Here is a 24269-nt window from a genome sequence, read left to right on the forward strand (position 1 = left end):
TTCGGCATACTTATTATAATTAGTGGTGCTTGAAAAGCACTACTATTGTTATTCGGCATACTTATTATAATTAGTGGTGCTTGAAAAGCACTACTATTGTTATTCGGCATACTTATTATTATTAGTGGTTCTTGAAAAGCACTACTATTGTTATTTGGCATACTTATAATTATTAGTGGGGCTTGAAAAGCACTACAATTGTTCTTGTGCATACTTATTATTATAATTATTATTAGTGGTGCTTGAAAAGCACTACTATTGTTATTCGGCATACTTATTATTATAACGATTATTCTTCTTCTTCCACTTTTTTTTTGGCGCGTAACTAGTCCCGCACCGTTTGTCGGAGATCGACGGGTGAGGTGTCAAATCGATCAGTTTAGTGAGGAGAGGTGTGCTATGACTTTTGTAAGCGATCGGAATGCCGGAATTCCCGCTACGGAAGCTCAGGGTCAGAAAATTTCCCATAGACTTGCATTGGGTTGCGAAAGAATTGGCACCCTACACAGCCTGCTCTAAAAGAATTGCCTCCGTACAAGTCCGGCTCTAAAAAGTATTGGTGCCCGATCTGTCCGGCTCTCACAAGTATTGGCGCCCTATCTGGAAGGCTCTCAAAAGTATTGGTCCCCTATCTGGCCGGCTCTTGAAAGTATTGGCACCCCGCATGGCTGGCTCTCCAAAGTATTTTCACCCTACACGGGCAGCTGTAAAAAGTATAGCTGCACTACACGGCTGGCTCTCAAAAGTATTGGCGCCCTCCGCGTCCGGCTCTCGAAAGTATTGGAAAGTATGATGCTAACACATGGTAGCATGATGCTAACACATGCTAGCATGAGGCTAAAACATTCTAGCATGATGCTAGCATGATGCTAAAACATTCTAGCATGAGGCTAAAACATGCTAGCATGATGCTAGCATGATGCTAAGACATGCTAGCATGATGCTAAAACATGTTAGCATGATGCTAGCATGATGCTAACACATGCTAGCATGATGCTAACACATGCTAGCATGATGCTAACACATGCTAGCATGATAGTAACACATGCTAGCATGATAGTAACACATGCTAGCATGATGCTAAAACACGCTAGCATGATGCTAAAACATGTTAGCATCATGCTAAAACATGCAAGCATCATGTTAAAACCCTCTAGCAACCTATCAGTCCGACTCTCGAAAGTATTGGCGTCCTACGCTGTCGGCTCTCAAAAGTATTGGTGCCCGATCCGAATTTTGACACGTAAGCACTACTCACATTTTCTTTAGGATGTGTACCATTCTAGGTAGTGGTGCTTGAAAAGCATTACTGTTGTTCTCTTGCATACTTATTAGTGGTGCTTGAAAAGGACTACTATAGTTCTCTTGCAAACTTATTATTATTACTATTATTATTCCACTTTTTTTTGGCGCGTAATTAGTCCCGCACCATTTGTCGGAGATCGACGGGTGAGGTGTCAAATCGATCAGCTTATTGAGCAGAGGTGTGCTATGAATTTTATAAGCGAACGGAATGCTGGAATTCCTGCTACGGAAGCTCAAATTCGGGAAAATTTCCCATAGACTTGCATTGAGTTTTGAAAGTATTGGCCCTCTAAAGAGAAAGCTCTAAAAGTTTTGCCTCCGTACACATTCGGCTCTAAAATGTATTGGCACCCGATCTGTTCGGCTCTCAGAAATATTGGAACCCTATCTGGCCGGCTCTCAAAAGTATTGGCACCCCGCACGGCCAGCTCTCAAAAGTACTTGCGCCCTTGACAGTCGGCTCTAAAAAGCATTGGTTCACTACATGGCCAGCTCTAACAGTGCTGGCGCCCTATCTGTCCGGCTCTCGAAGGTATCGGCGCCCTTCGCCATCGGCTCTCGAAAGTATTGGCGTCCTATCTGTCCGGCTCTCGAAAGTATTGGTGCCCTACGCGGGTGGCTCTCGAAAGTATTGGCGCCCTGTCCCTGTTTCGCCACGGCAAGCACCACTCACATTTTCTTCAGGAAATGTATCGGTCTAGTTATTATTAATATTATTATTATTATTATTATTATTAGGGCCCGAGCACCGAAGGTGCAGAGCGCTATTGCTATTCCGGTGTTTATTTTATTTTATTTTTTTTCATGCATTCGTGTGTTTTTAAGGGCCTAAACATACAGAAAACATACAGAAACTTGGCAGATGCGTCAGAACCGGTGAAAATGTAATACTTACATAGGGCATGGGCGTGGTCGAGGAGTTCCATAACACCCCCGAATGCAGGCAGTGGTCGGGATGAAGTTGCTCTGATGTGCACGAGATTTTCCATAGTCATTGCACTCATCAAGTGTGACAAAGTTCACATGGTTGTATCTGACTCCGCCCAACAGGAAGCCGGCCATGTTGGATGAAATGTTGGATTTTCAAAGATTCCTGCAGTGTTTTGAGTGACTTAACATGGCTGAAAATCCATGAAACTTTGCATATGCGTTTGTCTTATGACATTAATTGATGTGATGATCCATTTTATCATAGTTGTGCCTCATAGGCTCCATACCAATATGTACAAAAAAAGTCTCTTGAGCCCATACCCAAACCCAACAGGAAGTCAGCCATTTTGATTTATCTCTTAAATTTTTCTCAGATTTTGCCATTTCCAGGCCGCGTACTTTAACGCAGTGGTTTTCAAAGTGGGGGCCGCAAGGGTGCGCCCGGGGGGCCTCAACAATTTGGTGTGAAAAATAAATTCTCACTCTCAGACAACCTCACACACACACACACACACAAACAATTTCTAATGTAATGTAATGTAAAGATGTAAAATGTAATTATTAATAAAAAAACGGGGATATTATACATATATATATATATATATATATATATATATATATATAAAACATAAGTCTGTATTTTTAATGTGTTTTAAAGACATCTTTCAAAAGGGAGTCAAATGTTGATGCCATTTGGGGGGCCTTGCCCTGGAAAAGTTTGGGAACCCCTGCTTTAACGGACTCCTCTTAGACATTTCATCAGATCAGCATCATATTTGGTCAGTCTCGTCTAAAGGCCTTGACGATGCAAAATAATGCATTTTTTTGTGTTTTTGTTGCATGGCGTGGGCGTGGCGGTCTCATAAATTTCTATGTTTCGCCATGAAAAAGGAAGTTGTTATAACTCAAATACACATGTCCGATATGCTCCAAACTTCACATGTTTGATAAAAGTTTGGGCCTGAAGACATCTTTATGCCAATAGTCAGTTGTAGTAATAGCGCCACATACTGGCAACAGGAAGTGACATGTTTTACACTGTGATTCACTCCTATCAACATATTGAAATATGCCAGCAAGTGGTAAATATGCTAGCAACATGCGAGAAACATGTTACACCATGCTAGCACCACTTAGCTAAGTGCTAAAGCACACTATTAACGCCACGACACAGGAAGTTGTAACTATAAACTTCACTTATTTGGTACGAATCCATGTACATGTCAGTGTTTAGTTTCAGTCATAGCACCACCTGCAGGCAACTGGAAGTGACATGTTTTACACTAACTCACACATACAATGTTCAATCTGCCCCAAAGTTCATATATTTGATATCTCGTACGAATCCTGGCCTGAAGACATCTACATGCCAATATTAAGTTATAGTCATAGCACCACCTACTGGCAACAGGAAAATATGTCAAGAACAACTATATAAATTCTAAAAAATGGAATGGCTTTCCCCTCGCAAAGCAGCCCCATTGTGCACTCTGGTGCTAGTGGCCGTTTATCTCTTCTTGCAGATATAATTTTAAATTAAATTTAAATGCCATATATACTAAACTTACATATTTAGACTTCCATTTATCAGTTTTTGAGAACTGCTGTAAGGCTAGTTGTTAATTTAAGGAATTTTCATTTTACAACCATAAAACCATTTCTTTTAAAAACATAAAATGTAATTTTATTTTTTCTCTTTCAGTTTGCAGATTTTTTAAAACAATGTGTGCAATAGTTCGTGTGTCATGTTCTGTCACTATAGAGAGGTGGAGACCGATGCAAATGCAGTATAGGTAGTTTTAATATTAAAAGTCCAGCAAACAAATCCAATACATAAGGCAAGTTCAGAGTAAAGGCAAGCAAAGGAGTCAGGTGATCAGAAAACAGGATATAATAGAGAAGCCATAATACAAATGTTACAAAACAGGACTCAAAACAGGAAGTAAGCGCAGGAGTAACATTTTTATTTAGACTTAAGCAAAGGACATGAAACTTAAACATTTATCCTTTAACTAATAACGAGGTATAAAGTACTGAACTGAGAACACCACTATGACATGAAACACTCGTTTCACTCAGGCATTAAACACTCATTTAACTGAGGCATTAAACACTCGTTTAACTCAGGCATTAAACACTCATTTAACACTCACTTAACTCGGGCATGAAACACTCATTTAACTTGGGCATGAAACACTCTTTAAACTCAGGCATGAACACTCTTTAAACTCTGGCATGAACACTTTAAACTCTGGCATGAACACTCCTTAAACTAGAGCATGAAACCAGGAACAGGAAACTAGACAGAGCATGGACATATTATAGCCTGGCACCATTATACATTCCGTCTTTCCTTTAATCCGTCATTACTCTATTGTGCTCTGCTCTATGCTAATACCGCCCGACATGCATGGCAACGCGAAGGGTTTAAATAACCGGTCACAATTACCTTAATGGTTTACAGCTGGCAACACTTCACAACACACCCTTGCACCTCCGCCAATAACTGAACCGGGCGGGGACATAACAGGAACCAAAACAAGTGCACATGTCCATTGTAAACAAAGTCTTAGTGTCCATGCGCACTTCAAGCACGTGCACGCGTCCTCCAGCAGCTCGGGCACATCAATGCCGCAGCGCCCTCTGCTCGCGAGATCGTGACAGAACCCCCCTCCAAAGGCGTCTCTCCTGGAGCGCCAAAGAACACCCCCCCTCCAACAGCGGCCTGGGCCCCTGTGTAATCTGTCCTTTGATGTATCAGGAAACAGGGCAGCCTCCGCCGGGCAGCAGACAGGCGGAGGACCGCCCCCAGCTGGGCTGAAGCCCGGGGTGATGTCCACCATGGGGCTGGAGCTCGGGGTGACGTCCTCAGCGGGACTGGAATGCTGGGTGATGTCCTCAGCGGGACTGGAACGCTGGGCGACGTCCGCAGCGGGACTGGAACGCTGGGCGATGTCCTCAGCAGGACTGGAGCTTGGAGGGACGTCCACAGCAGGGCTGGAGCTCGGAGAGACGTCTTCTGCGGGGCTGGACAGCGGGACAGTTACCTCGGCAGGACAGGACAGCGGGACAGCTTCCTCGGCGGGACAGGACAGCGGGACAGCCTCCTCGGCAAGACAGGACAGCAGGGCAGCTTTCTCGGTGGCAGAGACCTCCCCGTGGGTCTCTGGCTGGAGCGCCGAGGTCGCCAAGTTGACCTCAGGCTGCAGCTCCGGAGCTGAGACCTCCCCGCAGGTCTGTAGCCGGAGCTCTGAGGTTGCCAGGTTGACCTCAGGCTGGAGCTCCGGAGCTGAGACCTCCCCGTAGGTCTCAAGCTGGGGCTCTGAGATCGCCAGGTTGACCTCAGACGGAGGCCCAGAGGTCACCAGGTTGACCTCGGGCTGGAGCTCCAGAGCTGAGACCTCCCCGTAAGTCTCAAGCTGGGGCTCTGAGATCGTTAGGTTGACCTCAGACGGGGGCCCAGAGGTCACCAGGTTGACCTCGGGCTGGAGCTCCGGAGCTGAGACCTCCCCGTAAGTCTCAAGCTGGGGCTCTGAGATCGCCAGGTTGACCTCAGACGGGGGCTCTGAGATTGCCAGGTTGACCTCAGACGGGGGCCCAGAGGTCACCAGGTTGACCTCGGGCTGGATCTCTGCACGGGCTTTCCGGTGTAGTTGTTTATGCTCCCGCCAGCTACTCTTGAAGCATTCCTTCAAACAGAAGAATGCTTCCTGGAGACCCATTTTCTTGCAGGTAGGGCATTGTAGCCGAGTCTCCCTCCTGCAGCCCTCAGACATGCATCTCGGTGTCCTCTCCACCACGTCAACTGAAACCTGACACGAAGCTGTGGAATCGGGCATGTTCATCCACTTGGGAGCTGCAGAGTCTAGCATGTCCACCCACTTGTAGAAAAGGTAGAAGGGTGGGTCAGGCTGGGGCTTTGCATTGACCCACCACCCCAACAGATCCAGACCACGAAGATGTCCTGGCCGGTAGAACTCCTTGACAAAAAGTTCTGCGAATTGGGTGACGTCATGGAGAGCGGGGGACCCAGTACTCACTAGTTCCTCCGCCCAGTCCCTGGCCGGGCCACAAAACCGGGACACCAAGAACCCGATCCACTGGCTCTTAGTGGGCTTGGAATACACCAGGCTGCAGAAGTAAACCTGGCACCTGCAGAGGAATTCCAGCCGGTAGCACCCCAGTCCCGCTGTCACCGGTGGGAGTTCGGCGGCGAACCTCTGTGGGAACTGTACGGACTGGAAACGCGGGCAGTAGTGCAAGCGTCTCCCAATAAGGTGCTCTCCTGCTACTTCCATGGTGAGGGGTGGTATTCTGTTACGAAACAGGACTCAAAACAGGAAGTAAGCGCAGGAGTACAGTCTTTATTTAGACTTAAGCAAAGGACTTGAAACTTAAACATTTATCCTTTAAATAGGAATGAGGTATAAAGAACTGAACTCAGAACACCACTATGACATTTCACTCAGGCATTAACCACTTGTTTCACTCAGGCATTAACCACTCGTTTCACTCAGGCATGAAACACTCGCTTAACTCTGGCATGAAACACTCGTTTAACTCTGGCATGAAACATTCTTCAAACTCTGGCATGAACACTCTAAACTATGACATGAACACTCTTTAAACTAGAGCATGAAACTAGGAACAGGAAACTAGACAGAGCATGGACATATTACCGCCTGGCACCATTATACATTCCGTCTTTCCTTTAATCCATGATTACTCTATTGTGCTCTGCTCTACGCTAATACCTCCCGACATGCATGACAATGCGAGGGGTTCGAATAACCAGTCACAATTACCTTAATGGTTTACAGCTGGCAACACTTCACAACACACCCTCACACCTCCGCCAATAACTGAACCGGGCGGGGACATAACAGGAACCAAAACAAGTGCACATGTCCATTGTAAACACAGTCTTAGCGTCCATGTGCACTTCAAGTACGTGCACGCGCTCTCCAGCAGCTCGTGCACGCCGATGCTGCAGCGCCCTCTGCTGGCCAGATCGTGACAACAAATAAAACAGGGAACAACAAAGTCATAAAACCAGAATAGCAAAACAGGAGTAAAGGCTTGGTACTGCCAGAACACTGAGCCATTACTTAGCCATTAGGGATGCAGTGACAGAATGAAGCTTATATAGGTGCACAGTCATGAATGTGAAATTGAGAACAGGTGCAGACAGTCATGTGACATGGTCAGGTGAGGTGCAGTGGCTGATGGGAAATGTAGTCTCTAGTCCCTTTTCCGGTATTTCCATGACTTGAATGTGTTTGTTCAGGATCAGAGAAAATGTTCAAACTGATCTGGACCTGACCTGAGGCAGGACACAGTTGTAAAAAGATCAATTGCTAAATATGAAGAGATGAATGTGGGAGTCTAGAAAATCAGTGGGATAAGAATTGAGTCTTACAGTTTCCAGAGTGTACAGAGTCTTACATCCTGTAGCTTTAAAATAAATCCTATGTAGCACATAGTGACACCAAATCATTCCCTTTTTGTGCTGTGTATTTCTCCCTGCTGTCTCACCTTGTTCATGCATTGAGGAAGGAGTATATTGAATGCATGAACAAGGTGAGACAGCAGGGAGAAATACACTGCACAAAAAGGGAATGATTTGGTGTCACTATGTGCTACATAGGATTTATTTTAAAGCTACAGGATGTAAGACTCTGGAATTTCTCTGGTAGAAAAATGCTATTGCAAGCTATGGGCAGAAGAACGTAGCCTGGGCAGTGCCAGCTTGTCTTTTAGCTGCCATCAGCCAGTTAACCCTTACTGTGATTTCCTGATGAAGCAGCAATTCTCATGTAACAATAATCATTCTGTGGAATCATAAACAAAAATAAAAATATAGTGGAGGGAACAAAAATATAACACCTGGTCTTTTCCGATGTTTCTTTTTTTTCTTCGACTTTTTGTTCTCCTGTCTGCCAGAAATGTTTTGCACTAACCAGATAGCGTAAGCATGCTAGCTAGAACCCTCATCAGTGTTTAAAAAGATACAAATCGGGTGAGCAGAGGGCTTGAATCATTCTTGATCAACATAACTGATAAATAGCTTTTGGAAAAACTCACCTCCCATTAGTCACTAGCCAGCTATCAATGCCTTCTCAACTAGGTAATCATACAAACTCCAAAATGAATATAAATTAACTGTCATTCATTATCTTTCCCCCAAATTAGAGAACAAATAAAAGCATTAATTCTTTAGAATGATAAAATATCAGAATAATTTTTCCCCTTAGTAGGAAAAGTATGTAATATAATATTAGTATAATATCAAACTCTTTCTTTCACACCTGTGTTTATACACTCTCTGTTCTTTCAACATAAAAATCACATTGTGCTTATATCTGCTAAGTTCTAATATAAAGTTTACTTAACCACATTTATTACAAGTATACTAATGTATTTGGGGCGATGTACACTTTGTTTAATATACTATAATGTCTAAATGAAATTTTGATATGCTATAATAAGCAGCCTAATTGGAGAAGTCCACTAGTGTACTTTATGCTAGCATTTGTAAGTATACTTGAAGAGACGTTCACTAGGTGGCAAGTAAACTATTATATTAGTTTTATATGAAGTAATATGTGTAGGAAAAGTATTTTGAGTATGCTAAATGCTTGGGTCTACTTACTTATTGTCCACATTAAATTATGTATTGAGTTTTCATGTGAGGAAGTTTTAATCCAGTATATCAGCATACCCTGAATACATTTTGTCAAGCATTTTAAATTATATTTGTATTTCAAACTCCTTTTACTCAAATATTGTTTTAACTTGATTTTACTTTGCAACTCTTCAGCCAACACGTGTAAAAATAGCTTGACCCAGTAACTAATCATACTTTTATCTTTTAATACACACTATATGACTTGATCTAGGACCCTTAGTTCTAGTGAAAGGAAATCTAGAGCAATTTTTCTGGCAACAGTTTGAAGAAGGCCCACATATGTGTGTGAAGGTCAGGTGTCCACATAGTTTTGGCCACATAGTGTAAATTGATAAGATCCCATATGCCAGGTCTATTCCTATTCATGGTAAGCTTGAGTGAACAAATAAGTTTTCAGTCTGGCCTTAAATACTGACTGTGTCTGAGTCCTGAACACTAATTGGAAGGCTGTTCCATAACTGTGGGGCTTTGTAAGAGAAAACTCTACCCCCTGCTGTAGCCTTCACTATTCAAGGTACCAACAAATAGTACCAACAAATAGCACCTTTTTATCGAAGTAGGTATGGCGGATTATAAAAGACCAAAAGTTCGCTCAGGTACTGTCGAGTGACCATAGGTCAGTAGTAGTATTTTATAATCAATGCGAAATTTTACTGGGAGCTAACGCAGTGTGAATAAGATAGGTGTGATGTGGTAATATTTTCTGGTTCTAGTAAGGACTCTTGCAGCTGCATTCTGGACTAACTGGAGCTTGTTTATGCACCTACTGGAACATCCAGACAGTAAGGCATTACAGTAATCCAGCCTAGAGGTGACGAAAGCATGAACTAATTTTTCTGCATCGTGCAGTGACATTATATGTCTTAGCAATATTTCTGACATGAAAGAAAGCTATCCTAATAATATTATCTACATGAGCGTCAAATGAAAGACTGGGGTCAATAATCACACCAAGGTCTTTTATTGCTGCACATGATGAAACAGAAAGGCAATCCAGATGTGGTGTTCAGGGCCAAGGCAGGCAGAACACAGATGCTCCGGAGGCAGAGATGGTGCAAAGAAGTAGGTGTTTTATTTTAATTCAGGTGCAGATGTGGAGGTGCAGGGGTTTAGTAGCTCCAAGTCTACTGTCAGTGGTTGTTGGGCCCAGAGGGCATACATTCATGACAGGCCGTTGGCATTGCCTTGCTGGGCTCCTGCCCCATGCTGGACCTGACATGAGAAGTCCTGCAATGAGAGGAACCACCTGGTCACCCTGATGTTTGAGTCTTTAGCCCTGGCCATTCGTTGTAGGGGGGCGTGGTCGGTCACCAGATTGAAATGTTGCCCTGCTAGGTAGTACTGGCGTTCATCTACGGCCACTTTATTGCGAGGGCTTCTCGTTCCATGGCAGCATGCTTCCGTTCAGCTGGAGTCAGTTTTCTGCTGATATACAAGACCGGATGCTCTTTGCCACTTAAGGTTTGGGATAGGATGGCCCCCAATCCTGTCTCAGAAGCATCTGTGTGCACAACGAAGGGTAGTGAGAAGTCCGGGTTCCAGAGGACAGGTGAGCTGGTGAGAGCTTGTTTGAGGGTTTTGAACGCCTGCTCTGCTTGTTCAGTCCAACGCACCTGTTCCAATTGGCCTGTCTTGGTGAGATCTGAGACGGGGGAAGCTATAGAGGAGAAATTAGGGATGAACCTTTAATAGTACCCCGCCAGCCCCAAAAAGGCACATACCTGCTTCTTAGTCATAGGCCAGGGGTAGTCGTAGCCCTTCAATGCCTCCAGCTTCTTTTCTTGTGGAAAAAGAAACTACCGGCTGATGCGGTAGACCAGATATTGTGCTCCCATCAGTCCCAGGTGACATTTTTTTGGGTTGGCCATCAGCCCGGCCTTCTGGAGTCTTCAGAGCACTTCCCTGGGGTGATAGAGGTGGTCAGCCCAGGTGGAGCAGTATATGACGACATCGTCCTAGTAGGTGGCTGTGAACTCGTAGGGTGGCCTCAGAACAATAATTTCAGATGGTGAAATGTTGCTGGCACTCATTGGAGGCCGAAGGGGAGAACCTGGTACTGCCAGTGTCCACTAGTGGTGGTCTTAGCCTTTGCTTCTGGTGCCAAGGTGACTTGCCAGTAGCCCTTCATGAGGTCCAGAGTGGAGATGAACTCTCTCCCTAGACGTTCTATCAGGTTGTCGACTCAGGGAAGGGGGTATCTGTGAAACTTCAAAACTTGGTTACGCCTCCAGAAATCATTGCACAGGCCTTTTACGGCCGTGGTTGGGGCGTCAGGGGGTGATGCCGCATGCAGTGCACAGCCAGCCAGCCAGGGTATAACGACACACTGTGGGGAGGCCGGGTCCGGCCATGGGGTCCGGGCATGGGTTCATCCCTGGGTGTCCCATAGGCGGGGCGGCTCTCCTGTTGTATTCCATTGCAGGCTTTGCTCAGGCTGCCGGGGGAATGGGTCCATGATGGGGCCCCAGTGGATGATCCCTTCACTCACCCCTGCTGATCTTCAGCGTGGCTAGGGCACATTCGAGGGCCTCCACCATCACTCTAGGGCCCTTAGTGTCCTTCATCCCCACCGCTTTCTGTTCTTTGGATGGCAGAGTTCACAGGTTGACCGGCTGAATTTTAGCCTTCAGAGCTTGGTAAAAAGCAGCTTGGTCAGGTGGAAGAGTAGTATGTGCACTGGGCCTAACCCGACAAGGTGGTCCGCCCACCATTCTTCCTCCCACTGTTCATGCCTGGTGACCTGCTCGAACGTCACTAGGAAGGCTTCAGCGTCGTCCTCACAGGTGAGTTTGGTTAGAACTCCTGGGGCCTCTCGGCAGGGGTCTGGGAGAGGGATGGAGGCGGCAGAGCAGGGTGTTTTCTTCAGCGCCAGCAGCTCCTGGGTTGCGGCGCGCAGGCTTTGGGCCAGCTCCTGGGACACCACTTGCTGCTGGAGGTTAGTTTCCAGCAGATATTTTAGCATAGGGTCCATCTTCTCTTTTCTCTCCCTTTGTTTTTCTTCTCTTTTTAAAATTTTTTTGGGGGGTGAAGGTTCTGTGTTCTTATGCCCACATCCTCCACCAGTGTGGTGCCAGGGCCAAGGCAGGCAGAACACAAACACTCAGGAGGCAAAGATGGTGCAAAGAAGTAGGTGTTTTATTTTAATTCAGGTGCAAATGTGGAGGTGCTGGGGTTTTTAGCTGGTGTGTGGAGCCACTGTCTTCCCAGGCTGATGCACGCTGACCGGGCCCGCCATCACACCAAAGTTATCATGTGATCTGAACTACTATGTGGTCCTAGTAGAAGTACTTCTGTCTTGTCAGAATTAAGAAAGAGGAAGTTAAGCATCCAGTGTCTAATGTCCTGTACACATTCCTCAACTTTATTAAGCTGGTGTCTGTCATCTGGCTTTGCTGAAATATTCAGCTATGTGAACACCAAACTTTACCTCGGTATGCGTAGAGAAGTTGCTATTTACATCTACAAACTGATAGCGATCGGTCAAATAAGACCTGAGCCAGGAGAGGGCTGTTCCCTTAATGCCAACAACATTTTGTAGTCTATCAAGGAGAATAGTATTATCAATGGTATCAAAAGCTGCACTAAGGTCAAGTAACACAAGCAAGGAGACACAACCCTGATCAGAGGCCAGTAGTAGGTCATACCACAATAACCAGTGCTGTCTCTGTGCTATGATGAGGCCTAAATTCTGACTGATAGATTTCATGAATATTATTCCTATGTAGGTATCCTATGTAGGTATTCCTATGTAGGTATATCATAGCTGCTGCGCTACAGCCTTTTTAAGATCTTGGAGATAAACTGGCAATTTGATATTGGCTTGTAGCTGGACAATTGACAGGGGTCGCACTCAGTTTTTTTAATCAGGGGTTTAATAACTGCTAGTTAAGTGATTTAGGTACATAGCCTAAAACCTAAGGGAAGAATTGATTAATTTTAGAAGGTTTGATTATTCCATGAAAAAAAAACCTAAGGGAAGAATTGATAAATTTTAGAAGGTTTGCTTACTCCATGAAAAATCTGTTTGAAGAAACATGTAGGTGTTACGAAACACAGGGATAAACAGGAAGTAAGCGCAGGAGTGCTGTCTTTATTAATAAATCAACAAAACAAACAAGGGAACGCGGTCTATATGGAGTCAGTGAGAAAACATGGGACTAGAGTCGAGGCAGGAAACAGGACATGAAAACAAAGACATGAAAACATGAGCCGCATAGCAACCGCGCCGCAGTGCCATCTGCCACCGGTGGCGTAACAGAATCCCCCTCCAAAGGCGCCTCTCCCGGAGCGCCAAAAACCCCCCTCCAGCGGGGGTCCTGGGCCCCTGGGAAAGCTGTCTTTCGCTGCCACAGAAAACGAGCGGTCTCCGCCGGGCAGCAGACTGGCGGAGCACCACCCCCAGCGGCGCTGGAATTATGGCTGCCGCCCCCAGTGGCATTGGAACGCTGGGCAGCACTAGGACGCTGGATGCCGTCCCCGACAGCACTGGGACACAGGGCGGCGTCCCCGGCAGCACAGGGATGCTGGATGCCGCCCCCGGCGGCACTGGGACGCAGGCGGGCATCCCCGGCGGCACTGGAACTCGGAGGGACTGGAATTGGACTGGGGCTCGGAGGGACTGGACCTGGACTGGTGCTCAGGACAGGTTCCTCGGCTGAGCAGGGCAGCGGGACGGCCTCCTCAGCTGAGCAGGGCAGTGGGATGGCCTCCTCGGCCGGGCAGGACAGCGGGTCAGCCTCCTTGGCCGGGCAAGGCAGCGGGACGGCTTCCTTGGCGGGCAGGAGCTCCACAGCCGAGACCTCCCCGTAGGCCTCACGCTGCAGCTCTGAGGTCGCCATGTTGACCTCAGGCGGGAGCTCCATAGCCGAGACCTCCCTGTAGGCCCCAGGCTGGAGCTCTGAGGTCGCCATGTTGACCTCAGGTGGGAAGTTCTGGGCTAGCCTTCAGCTCCGGACTGGGCAGCGTGACTGGATCTCCCTCAGGGCAGCAAGGTGGAGCGTTGTTCCGCTCCACGCGACGGGGGCGAAGCGCTTCCTCCACACCGTGGAGCAACCAGTCTGCCTCTTCCCACCACAAATCCCGCTGCTGCCTCCATAGCACATACTCCGCCTGTTGCCTCCATAACGCAGCTTCATACGCCGCCTGTTGCCTCCATAACACAGCTTGGTACCCCTCCTGCTGCGTGCGTTGCCAGGCGTAGTATTCGTCCATTGTCTGGAAGTTCCAGTAAAGAAATTTCCAGACTCCGGGCTCTCCTGCTACTTCCATTTCTCGGGCGCAATATTCTGTTACGAAACACAGGGATAAACAGGAAGTAAGTGCAGGAGCGCTGTCTTTATTAATAAATCAACAAAACAAACAAGGGAACGCGGTCTATATGGAGTCAGTGAGAAAACATGGGACTAGAGTCGAGGCAGGAAACAGGACATGAAAACAAAGACCGCTTAGCATGCTAAACTTAGATGCTACACCGTTAATACTGATGCTTCTCACACAGGTATCTCAACTACAAATAATATCGTGCACGTAGACCCGAGGGGTTTAAATACCCAACATAATTGATCTAAACCAAAGACACCTGGGTTAAATCAAGGACATCCTCAAACAGAAACTAGAACTCGGGCAGTAAGCAAATGAAAACAAAGAGTCACGTGAGCCGCATAGCAACCGCGCCGCAGTGCCATCTGCCGGCGGTGGCGTAACAGTAGGTAAGGGATCTAGTATGAGTTGATTAGTTCAGCCTCTCTTAGGGGAGTAAAACATTCTAATTGTTGATCTGGTATTGCTATATTATTCTCTACATGGTTAGTTATAAGACTGTCTGATTTTAAATTAATAGACTGAATTTCATGTCTAATATTTTCAATTTTGCTAATGAAAAAATTAATTAAATCATCACTACTATATAATGATTGTGTGCATGTGTTTGTGGTGGATTTGTTCCTAGTTCATTTTGCTACCATGCTGAATAGAAAGCTAGGATTGTTTTTATTATCTTTAATTAGGGTGGAGAGATATACTGATCTAGCAGCACTAAGAGTTTTTCTACAGTTGGCTCTCCTTCCAAGCTGTTTGAAATACTGCCAATTTAGTTTGACACCATTTACTTTCTAATTGTTAAGTGGTCTGTTTTAAGGTGTGTGTGTAATCGTTATGCCAGGGTGCTAGCTTTTTCTCTCAAATTATTTTACTTTTAAGTGGAGCTACCTTATCTAGCATGTAGCGGAACGTTGACTCTAAGCATTCAGTCACCTGATCAAGTCCTTTGGGATCAGACAGTGATCCAATTATCGTTGATAACTCGGGGAGGTTATTGATAAAACTCTGTGCAGTAGCTGACGTGAATGTACGTTTGACACGGTAGCGTGGCAAGGTGCAAATTTTATGATCAATATGTAATTTAAATGAGATGAGATAATGGTCTGGTATAGCTTCAGACTGCGGAAGTGTGTTTATATTCTCTATATTTAATCCATATGTTAGTATGGTATATAAGGTCAAGAGTATGACCACCATTATGAGTGGATTCTATTACATTCTGATTGACCCCTACTGAATCTAGAATGGACACAACCACTGTTCTCAGAGGTTCTTTTGGGTTATCAAAATGAATATTAAAATTGCCAACAATTAATGCTTTATCTAGTGAAACAACCAAGTTCGTAATAAAATCTGCAAATTCACAAAGGAATTCAGAATATGGCTCTGGGGCTCTGTAAATAATAATTAACAGAATCGACTTGTGGCTACATATGTTATACAAGTATAGAGAACTTCAAAAGAGTTGAATCTATGATTAGGTTTTTATGTGATGTCTAGATTATGATTATAAATAAGTGCAACACCTCCTCCTCTGCCAGTTAGATGGGGCTAATGTATACATTAGTTATATATAACTGTATCCAGGAGGACTAACTTCATTTAATGCTATGTACTCATTTGGTTTTATCCAAGTTTCTGCTAAACACATTATATTAAATTCCTTATCAGCGATGGTTCCATTAACAATAAGTGCTTTAATAAAGATACTCATAGGGCAGTTTGACGCAATTAAAGAGGGAAAATCCTCATGTAGGAGCCGGAGCCACTTTGCAGGAGCCGCTCATTGAAGGTTCATTTTGCACATCTGGTTTTTCACATAGCAATTAGTTTATACTGTCATTTCATTAAGAGGACACACATGCAAGCTTCAGAAGCATGCTGAGATATGTGTGAAATAATCCATTTATTCAATACCCAAGCTGCATGTGCTACATTTTCACATGTACATGAAACATAATTGTGGAATTCCCAAGTGTGAAATTTCAGACACCACAAAGACAGTGTATGGCAGTGTATTCCAGAAATAGCCAAGCTATAAAATATAATACAGAATATAACCTGAAAAATGCAACCACACTCATTCTGAAACTGTTTGACATGTAATGAACCAGGCATTACTCAATATTTGTTCTCTACATTTACATATTTTGTTCTATACATGTACTGTACACCAGGTAAGACCAATCATGACCAATTCCTGAGCTACATGTGGAAAAACATTTATGGCTGAAGTGAGTACACTATTACTAGAGACTGAAAACTATATGAAGCTGTGACAGGGTGTTCGGGAACAGCTCTATTCATAGCAAACATATTATATTACCAGTAATTTCTATGTTCTTTTCTTCGTTATCTTAATATAATGTGTAATATCTATAAGCACAACAAGAGCACAACAACCAACTTTGATTTCTTGTATATTATAGTGTACTTGTCCAATAAAGAATAATTATGATTCTATGTACATAGGCAGTGCATATATACAGTATATATGTAATATACACACACATAGGCAATTATAAATATTTGTATTATTGGTAGGAAATGGGGGCGGTTTATTATGTAAACACAAACAATGAAAAAACAATGTCAAGATCACTTTAATGATGTATAAATATAAACATATATTCTTACAGAAGAAAAAAGTAGATAATTAATCACTCATTTGAATTCAGGTTTGGCTTCTTACAAGCTTTATTTGTGATGCCTGTACAAACAAAAGTCTAACAAGTCAAGTAATAGGACTATACTATGTTTATAATGTAACCACTTCCTTTAAACAGGGTGAAGAAACTATATATATATTTTATTTGAACATAACTGGGTAAAGAAACTATATATATATATTATTTGAACATTCACTTTACAATTGTAAAGTGAATGTTCAAATAACATATATACAGTTTCTTCACCCTGTTTAAAGTAACTGGTTATGAGGAAGCATCTCCAATCACAAGCTTGTTCTCATTGCTTATAAATTTATAAACAGTGAAAACAAGCTTGTGAGTGGAGGTGCTTCCTCGTTGCACTCACTGTGCTCATTATCAATATCATTAGGCTTAGAAGTATTCCATCAATTACTTATGCCTGGCAATGATCAAGAAGTTTGCTAAGAGCCACTGTGTTGATGATGTCATAATCGTAGCCATAAATTAAAGTGCTAAACACAGTCAATGTCAAACAAGAATAATCCAGATTCAAAACTAAGGGATACATGCAAGGGTCAAAACTAGGAATTATGTTGTGATGCAGAACTCGGAATACAATTCTTGGACTTAATAACAGTAAATTGCAGTATAAGACTTTGCTACAGACTAACAGCAGGGTAAATACATAGACAAAGTAATCAAGGAGTAACATAGAATGACTGAACACATTCGTGTAAAATCAAACACGAGCACATTACATTCGTCACTATGGGAACTGTGATCAAAAGGGGGGTCTATGACAGACAGATCCTGAAATATAGTCAGTGCATTATGCCAAAGTATATTGCAATCATTATAGCACTTAAAATTATTACAGGTTTAAAAAGAAAGGAATGGGTGTTATTATTATAATGTTTACCTTTCTCTTTCTCTCTCTAGGCTGGAGGAAAGCACTATCACCCTACTTGTGCTCGCTGTGCCCGGTGTCAGTTGATGTTTACAGAAGGAGAGGAGATGTACCTGACAGGTGAGGAAACAGCCAAAGAGATTAAACTAATTAAAGTTAGCAGGCAAGATTAATAAGTCTTTATTGATCACATATACATTACAGCACAGTGAAAATTTTTTCTTTGCATACCCCAGCATGTCAGGAAGCTGGGGTCAGAGCACAGGGTCAGCCATAAAACAGCGCCCCTGGAGCAGAGAGAGTTAAGGGCCTTGCTCAAGGGCCCAACAGTGGCAGCTTGTTAGTGCTGGGGCTTGAACCCCTGACCTTCCGATCAGTAACCCAGAGCCTTAACCAGTAAGCCACCACTACCCCCAGATCAGTGTGGAAACCTTCAGAAAAATGTCATCAGAGGGCATACAGTAGATAGTTCTTCTCTTACACTACAGTCAAAAAAGCAGCTATGGAGGATGTGTTCACTAATTTAGACGGCTCTATGGATTTCCTCCTGGCCCCTACGTAATTAGGGGTCCTGCCCTGCAGGGGCAAAAACCCCTGTTGTTTTCATTAGTTTTCTTCTTCTTCTTCTTCTTCTTCTGCTCTGGAAGTCTATGGCAGCCCATAGGACCGCTTGCGGGAAGGTTATTAAATTTGGCACACAGATAGATTACAGTCTGATCTGTTAATACAGCAAATTTGAAGTCTCTAACTCAATCCCTCTAGTGCAGAGGTGCCCAAACTTTTTCCTACGAAGGGCCAAAAATCAAACTTAATTGAGGGCCGTGGGCCGAAAGTTATCGTTGCATTTTACCAAACTGTATTATATTAAAATTAAAGTTGCCATGGTTCTTCTCATTTATGATTTAATAATATTTACAAATAATTAAATAAATACGAAACATTAGTCTGTAATCTGCTTAACTAACGCAGTTTTATTTTCGGAGTTTATAGTTCAATGAAACTTATAGTATAATAAAAACATAGAAACAATCCCATTTATAGTACAACATGTTCAATGCCTAATAGAACTATTCAGGCTATAAGCAATACAACCATATTCCTTCAATATCAGTGACCTCTAATGAGAGACATGAAGCTGGTCCTTATTTTTCAAAAGTTTTTCCAAATTGGGCTGCAGCTGACTTACTGACAAAGTCAGGATATTATGTAGGTGAGAGTCAGTTGGTTTGCTTCTCAGTTTACACTTGTTCCAGTTCATCAGACTGAAAGTCTGCTCACAGAGGGAGGTACTGCCAAACAGAGACAGCATCACTTGTGCCTGTTTGCACATCTTTGGGTACCTGTTTGCTGGGACACATTTGTAGAAGAGAGGAACAGTGTGAGACAGGGAGTGAAAGAAGAGAAAAGCAGGCATGTAAAAACAGAGGGAGGCAAATAGAATAAATAACTGACAAAACAAGGAAATTAATCCATGATAATTTAAGAGAACTTTGACACAAATTTTATCAGCTTGATTAACAAAAAATACCAAAGCTGACACCACTGGATATAAATGCAAACTAAATATAAATATTAAGATTAATAATAACTGCACATAAAACTATTGTGAATATTATAATTGTGAATGTTACCTGCTGAGAGATGTCTTCTGAGCAGCAGTAATTTTTGTTTGAAGGCTCTGACATGATCAAAAAGCTGGGTGATAATCTGGTCTTTTCCCTGGAGCTGAACATTTAAAACATTCAGCAGCTCTGTGACGTCCACAAGGAAGGCCAGGTCAGAAAGCCATTTCTTATTCGTGGGCACTTGAATACTACTGATCTTGCTTTCCTGAAAAGCTCTGATCTCATCACGCAGATCAAAAAATCTCCCGAGAACTTTTCCTCGGCTCAGCCATCTAACCTCCTGGTGGTACAACACATCACCATATTGTGCATCCATCTCATCCAACAATACCATGAACTGCTGGTGAGAGAGCGCCTTGGAGTGTATATCATTCACAGTTTTGACAACGTCACACATCACATCCACAAGCCCGATGTATTTGGCACATAGCTGTTCTTGATGTAAAATACAGTGGTACCTTACTAATTTCCCCCCACATTCACTCACTTTCTGAGACACCAATGTTGCAAGACCAGATTTCCTCCCTACCATCGCCGGGGCTCCATCAGTTGTAATACCAGCCATATTCTCCCACTTTAATTCATTCTTTTTTTAACACTCTCTCAACAGCAAAAAAAAAAAAGATCCTCTCCTTTAGAAGTACCAGAAAGAGTCTCAATGCGAGTCAGCTCTTGAGTCACTTCAGAATTTTCATTTACTCCACGCAGAAATACCAATAGCTGTGCGGAATCAGATAAAGTATCTCACAAAAGTGAGTACACCCCTCACATTTTTGTAAATATTTGATTATATCTTTTCATGTGACAACACTGAAGAAATGACACTTTGCTACAATGTAAAGTAGTGAGTGTACAGCTTGTAACAGTGTAAATTTGCTGTCCCCTTAAAATAACTCAACACACAGCCATTAATGTCTAAACTGCTGGCAACAAAAGTGAGTACACCCCTAAGTGAAAATGTCCAAATTGGGCCCAAAGTGTCAATATTTTGTGTGGCCACTATTATTTTCCAGCACTCCCTTAACCCTCTTGGGCATGGAGTTCACCAGAGCTTCACAGGTTGCCACTGGAGTCCTCTTCTACTCCTCCATGACGACATGCCGGAGCTGGTGGATGTTAGAGACCTTGTACCCCTCCACCTTCCATTTGAGGATTCCCCACAGATGCTCAATAGGGTTTAGGTCTGGAGACATGCTTGGTCAGTCCATCACCTTCACCCTCAGCTTCTTTAGCAAGGCAGTGGTCGTCTTGAAGGTGTGTTTGGGGTCGTTATCATGCTGGAATACTGCATACTGATCATGCTCTGCTTCAGTATGTCACAGTACATGTTGGCATTCATGGTTCCCTCAATGAACTGTAGCTCCCCAGTGCCGGCAGCACTCATGCAGCCCCAGACCATGACACTCCCACCACCATGCTTGACTGTAGGCAAGACACACTTGTCTTTGTACTCCTCACCAGTGACCAGTATGAGGGAGTGTGAGAGCGATGACACCAAATTTAACACACCTGCTCCCCATTCACACCTGAGACCTTGTAACACTAACAAGTCACATGACACCAGGGAGGGAAAATGGCTAATTGGGCCCAATTTGGACATTTTCACTTAGGGGTGTACTCAGTTTTGATGCCAGCGGTTTAGACATTAATGGCTGTGTGTTGAGTTATTTGGAGGGGAGCTGTACACTCACTACTTTACATTGTAGCAAAGTGTCATTTCTTCAGTGTTGTCACATGAAAAGATATAATCAAATATTTACAAAAATGTGAGGGGTGTACTCACTCTTGTGAGATACTGTATATGTGTGGCATGTTGAGTAGTCTGTTACATACTAAAACTCACTCAGCCACCCTGAGATTATGAGGCAGCAGAATTAATGTGTAACACCTTAGTCAACATGCTTTGAGGTGATAGAGTTTAGGAGTCAAATCAGCGAACATCAGCCTTCAGCATTATTGATATGCATAAAATAGAAAATGTGGGGCCTGGGCAAACTGTGCAAAAACATAAATATGCTAAAACTATCTTAAATTGGTTGAGATGTTCTGCATAAATATTAATGATTGAAGATGATTAAAGATTAATGCCACAAAGCAGCACTCAAGTATTGATATTAAATTAGTTAGCAAGAAACATAGGAACACATGCATACATCTAAATCATGATTTAGCACTACTATACTTTATCCTAAATAGGAGTGTGTATGTCAGGATGTGATCTGTCCCTCTCAGGTTCGGAGGTTTGGCATCCTGCATGTAAGCAGGCAGCTCGAGCAGCAAGGAAGCTCAGAGTGCGGCGCATGTCAGAGACATCCATCTCACCCCCAGAGTCCAGCATCAGTTCACCCAGCCGAGTCATCTGTGTAAGTATAGAATTGCAGTTTGTCCCATGTAGGAATTTTCATGTTCATTTAGGAATTTTAGTATAATAGAAAGATTTACATCTAATGAAACATGATAACATAGTAATGTTAATGTTGGCTCTTTTTTATTTATATGATAGAAAGTGTGCTTAGGTCATTTTGGCCTGAAAGTATCAAAGTAAAATAAAGATGTTTTAAAAATGATTGGTCATTATAAATATGATAAATATACAAATTTGTATTATGCAAATTTGCATTTAGTCTGTGTAACATTCTCTTATACCAGAGACACAACCACACATATAGTCAGGAAGATTTGCCAACATCTGAATATTTTTATTACAACCATTTCATAATGACAATAATTTACAATTTACTTGTAATTTATGTTACATAACTTATAAGATAATGCTTATAATATATATACGAAAATACATTTTACTGCTGTATTTGTATGGGATGTTGTGACCAGAACTGGAGGTTCAGTCATAATATAACATGAAAATATTTTTGAAGAATTGTCAGCTCAACTTGCTCTAGATGAAGGGCAACAAATTAAATGAAAAACTGTTCCCACCGTTATGTGATGGATAAGCCTTATCACCTTATCACTTATGCCAGCTGTATTTCTGGCATATGTTCAAACTTTTTGGATTGTGCCCAGCAAAATCACCAGTGTTGATTTAACACCCACAGTGTTGAATTCACACTCTACAGTGTTTATATAAGTCCATTGGACTCAAATAAACACTCTGGGTGTTAATTCAACACTAGGGATTTTACTGTGTGTCTGCTGAACACAATCGAGGTTTGAATTTGGTGTGCTTTCTTTTCTATGTGGTGGAAAAACAAACATTGGCAGCCTCATGAGGAGTGAGAGCTTATAGAACTTTCAGACTCACTACTACAATGAAGCACAATGTTGTTTTTGACATTAGCGTTTGTGTTGTTCTCATTGCATTTTAATGTGTGAGTGTGTGTATGTGCTTGTGTATGTCTATCGTGTGTCCCTTTCCTCAGGCCAGAGTGGAGAATGAGATCCTAGAGTACAAAGATCTGGCCGCACTGCCTAAGGTTAAGGCCATTTACGATCTGCAGAGGCCTGAATTCTTATCCTATGAGCCATGTTACAGGTTCTACTCGGACGACAGGCTAGAGCGCCTCAGCTTCGGCGAGGTACTGCCCTAGCTCCACTTTAGATCCATGCTGTGTTAGGCTCCAGCATGCCACTTGTAGGTGTAGCCCAACTAACCTAAAGTAGTGTAGCTTAACGGAGCCTGGCCCTGTGTTCCCAATGTGCCTGTGTCTCATCTGTGTGTCTGTTCAATGCTTGCTGATTACCAAATAGGCAAAGTTGATAAATGCATGTGTTCTTTTCACACATACTCTATCTGTAGAAACCAAGTAACCATATCTGTCTGTAGAGAAATGTTTTTTTAAAGTATGTGATGTTCTTAGGCATGCATCGAGATAAAACTTCTGTCATTGCAAATTTTTTATATTCCACTTTTCTTGAATTTAGAATGGATAATGTTTGATCATACAGTAGAGTAGGATCAAACCAGTATAAGCCATAATTTTTTATATTAGTTTGTATTGAAAATGTTCAATTAGTATTCGAATCCTGATATTGCCACAGCCATCTGTGGCCAGGTGTCCAAGAGAGCAAAATTGGCCATACTGTCAGGGAGGTAGGGGAGGCATACTCTTTCTCCCATATCAATCACTGCAACACTAGCCAGTCATGGGTGTCTGTGAGCTCATGCATATGGAAATTGGTCCTCCGAGTGTGTTATGCCGCCCCCGATGTTGCATGAGCATCAATTTGAAAAGATGTGGTTGGCTGGCTTCATGTGTCTCAGAGGAAGCATGTGATAGCCTTCACCCTCCCTGGTTGGTTGCTGTCATCTGATAGGGGAGACCAAACTGGAGTGTGGGAATAGCCATGACTGTATAAGAGAGAAGCTCTAAGGGGGAAAAATTTAATTAGTATTGTAAGCAGTATTTGCTGATAATAGTACTTCTATCAATGCATCCCTACAATTTTTAGTGTTATTCTCAGTCCTGCTGCTACTATAGAATTTGTTGTCAGCACTTTCCAAAATGGCTCATTGTCTCAATAATTCATATTTAAGATTTTGTGAGTGTGGACACATAGCATCTGTCCTTGACAGCCATGCATCTGCAGCAGAAGCATTTTAATAATGTGCTGTTCATTCAGTACATTAAAGACAATGCCTTTCAGTAGCCTTTACTACTTTCAGGCTGGTGATGAATGAGACATCGTTTTGTTCTCACCACCAAAGTTTCTGATGTGAATGGGAAATTGAGACTGCAGGAAACAGCCATGTTAGTTAATGATGATGGGATGTAAATGTAAGTATTGGCTATGTATTTAAACACAAAAAAACCCACATCTAAAAAGAAAAGCAGCCTGACACAATCACATTAAGCTTATCATGTAACTTTATCTTATTGTCT

General features: G+C 43.0%; 1 protein-coding gene across 2 annotated transcripts in view; it reads left to right on the top strand.

The window, feature by feature from the left end:
• Positions 1 to 24269, top strand: part of ablim3 (actin binding LIM protein family, member 3) — a 109538-nt gene that overhangs the window by 64750 nt on the left and 20519 nt on the right. For both annotated transcript variants that reach the window (XM_053630458.1, XM_053630457.1), the window contains exons 7-9: positions 17833 to 17920; positions 21658 to 21788; positions 22809 to 22964. In XM_053630458.1, the coding sequence (XP_053486433.1) occupies positions 17833 to 17920; positions 21658 to 21788; positions 22809 to 22964 (375 nt within the window). The remainder of the gene's footprint in view (positions 1 to 17832; positions 17921 to 21657; positions 21789 to 22808; positions 22965 to 24269) is intronic.

The sequence above is a fragment of the Ictalurus furcatus genome, chromosome 8 (assembly GCF_023375685.1).
Source record: "Ictalurus furcatus strain D&B chromosome 8, Billie_1.0, whole genome shotgun sequence".
In the NCBI taxonomy this organism is placed as follows: Eukaryota; Metazoa; Chordata; class Actinopteri; order Siluriformes; family Ictaluridae; genus Ictalurus; species Ictalurus furcatus.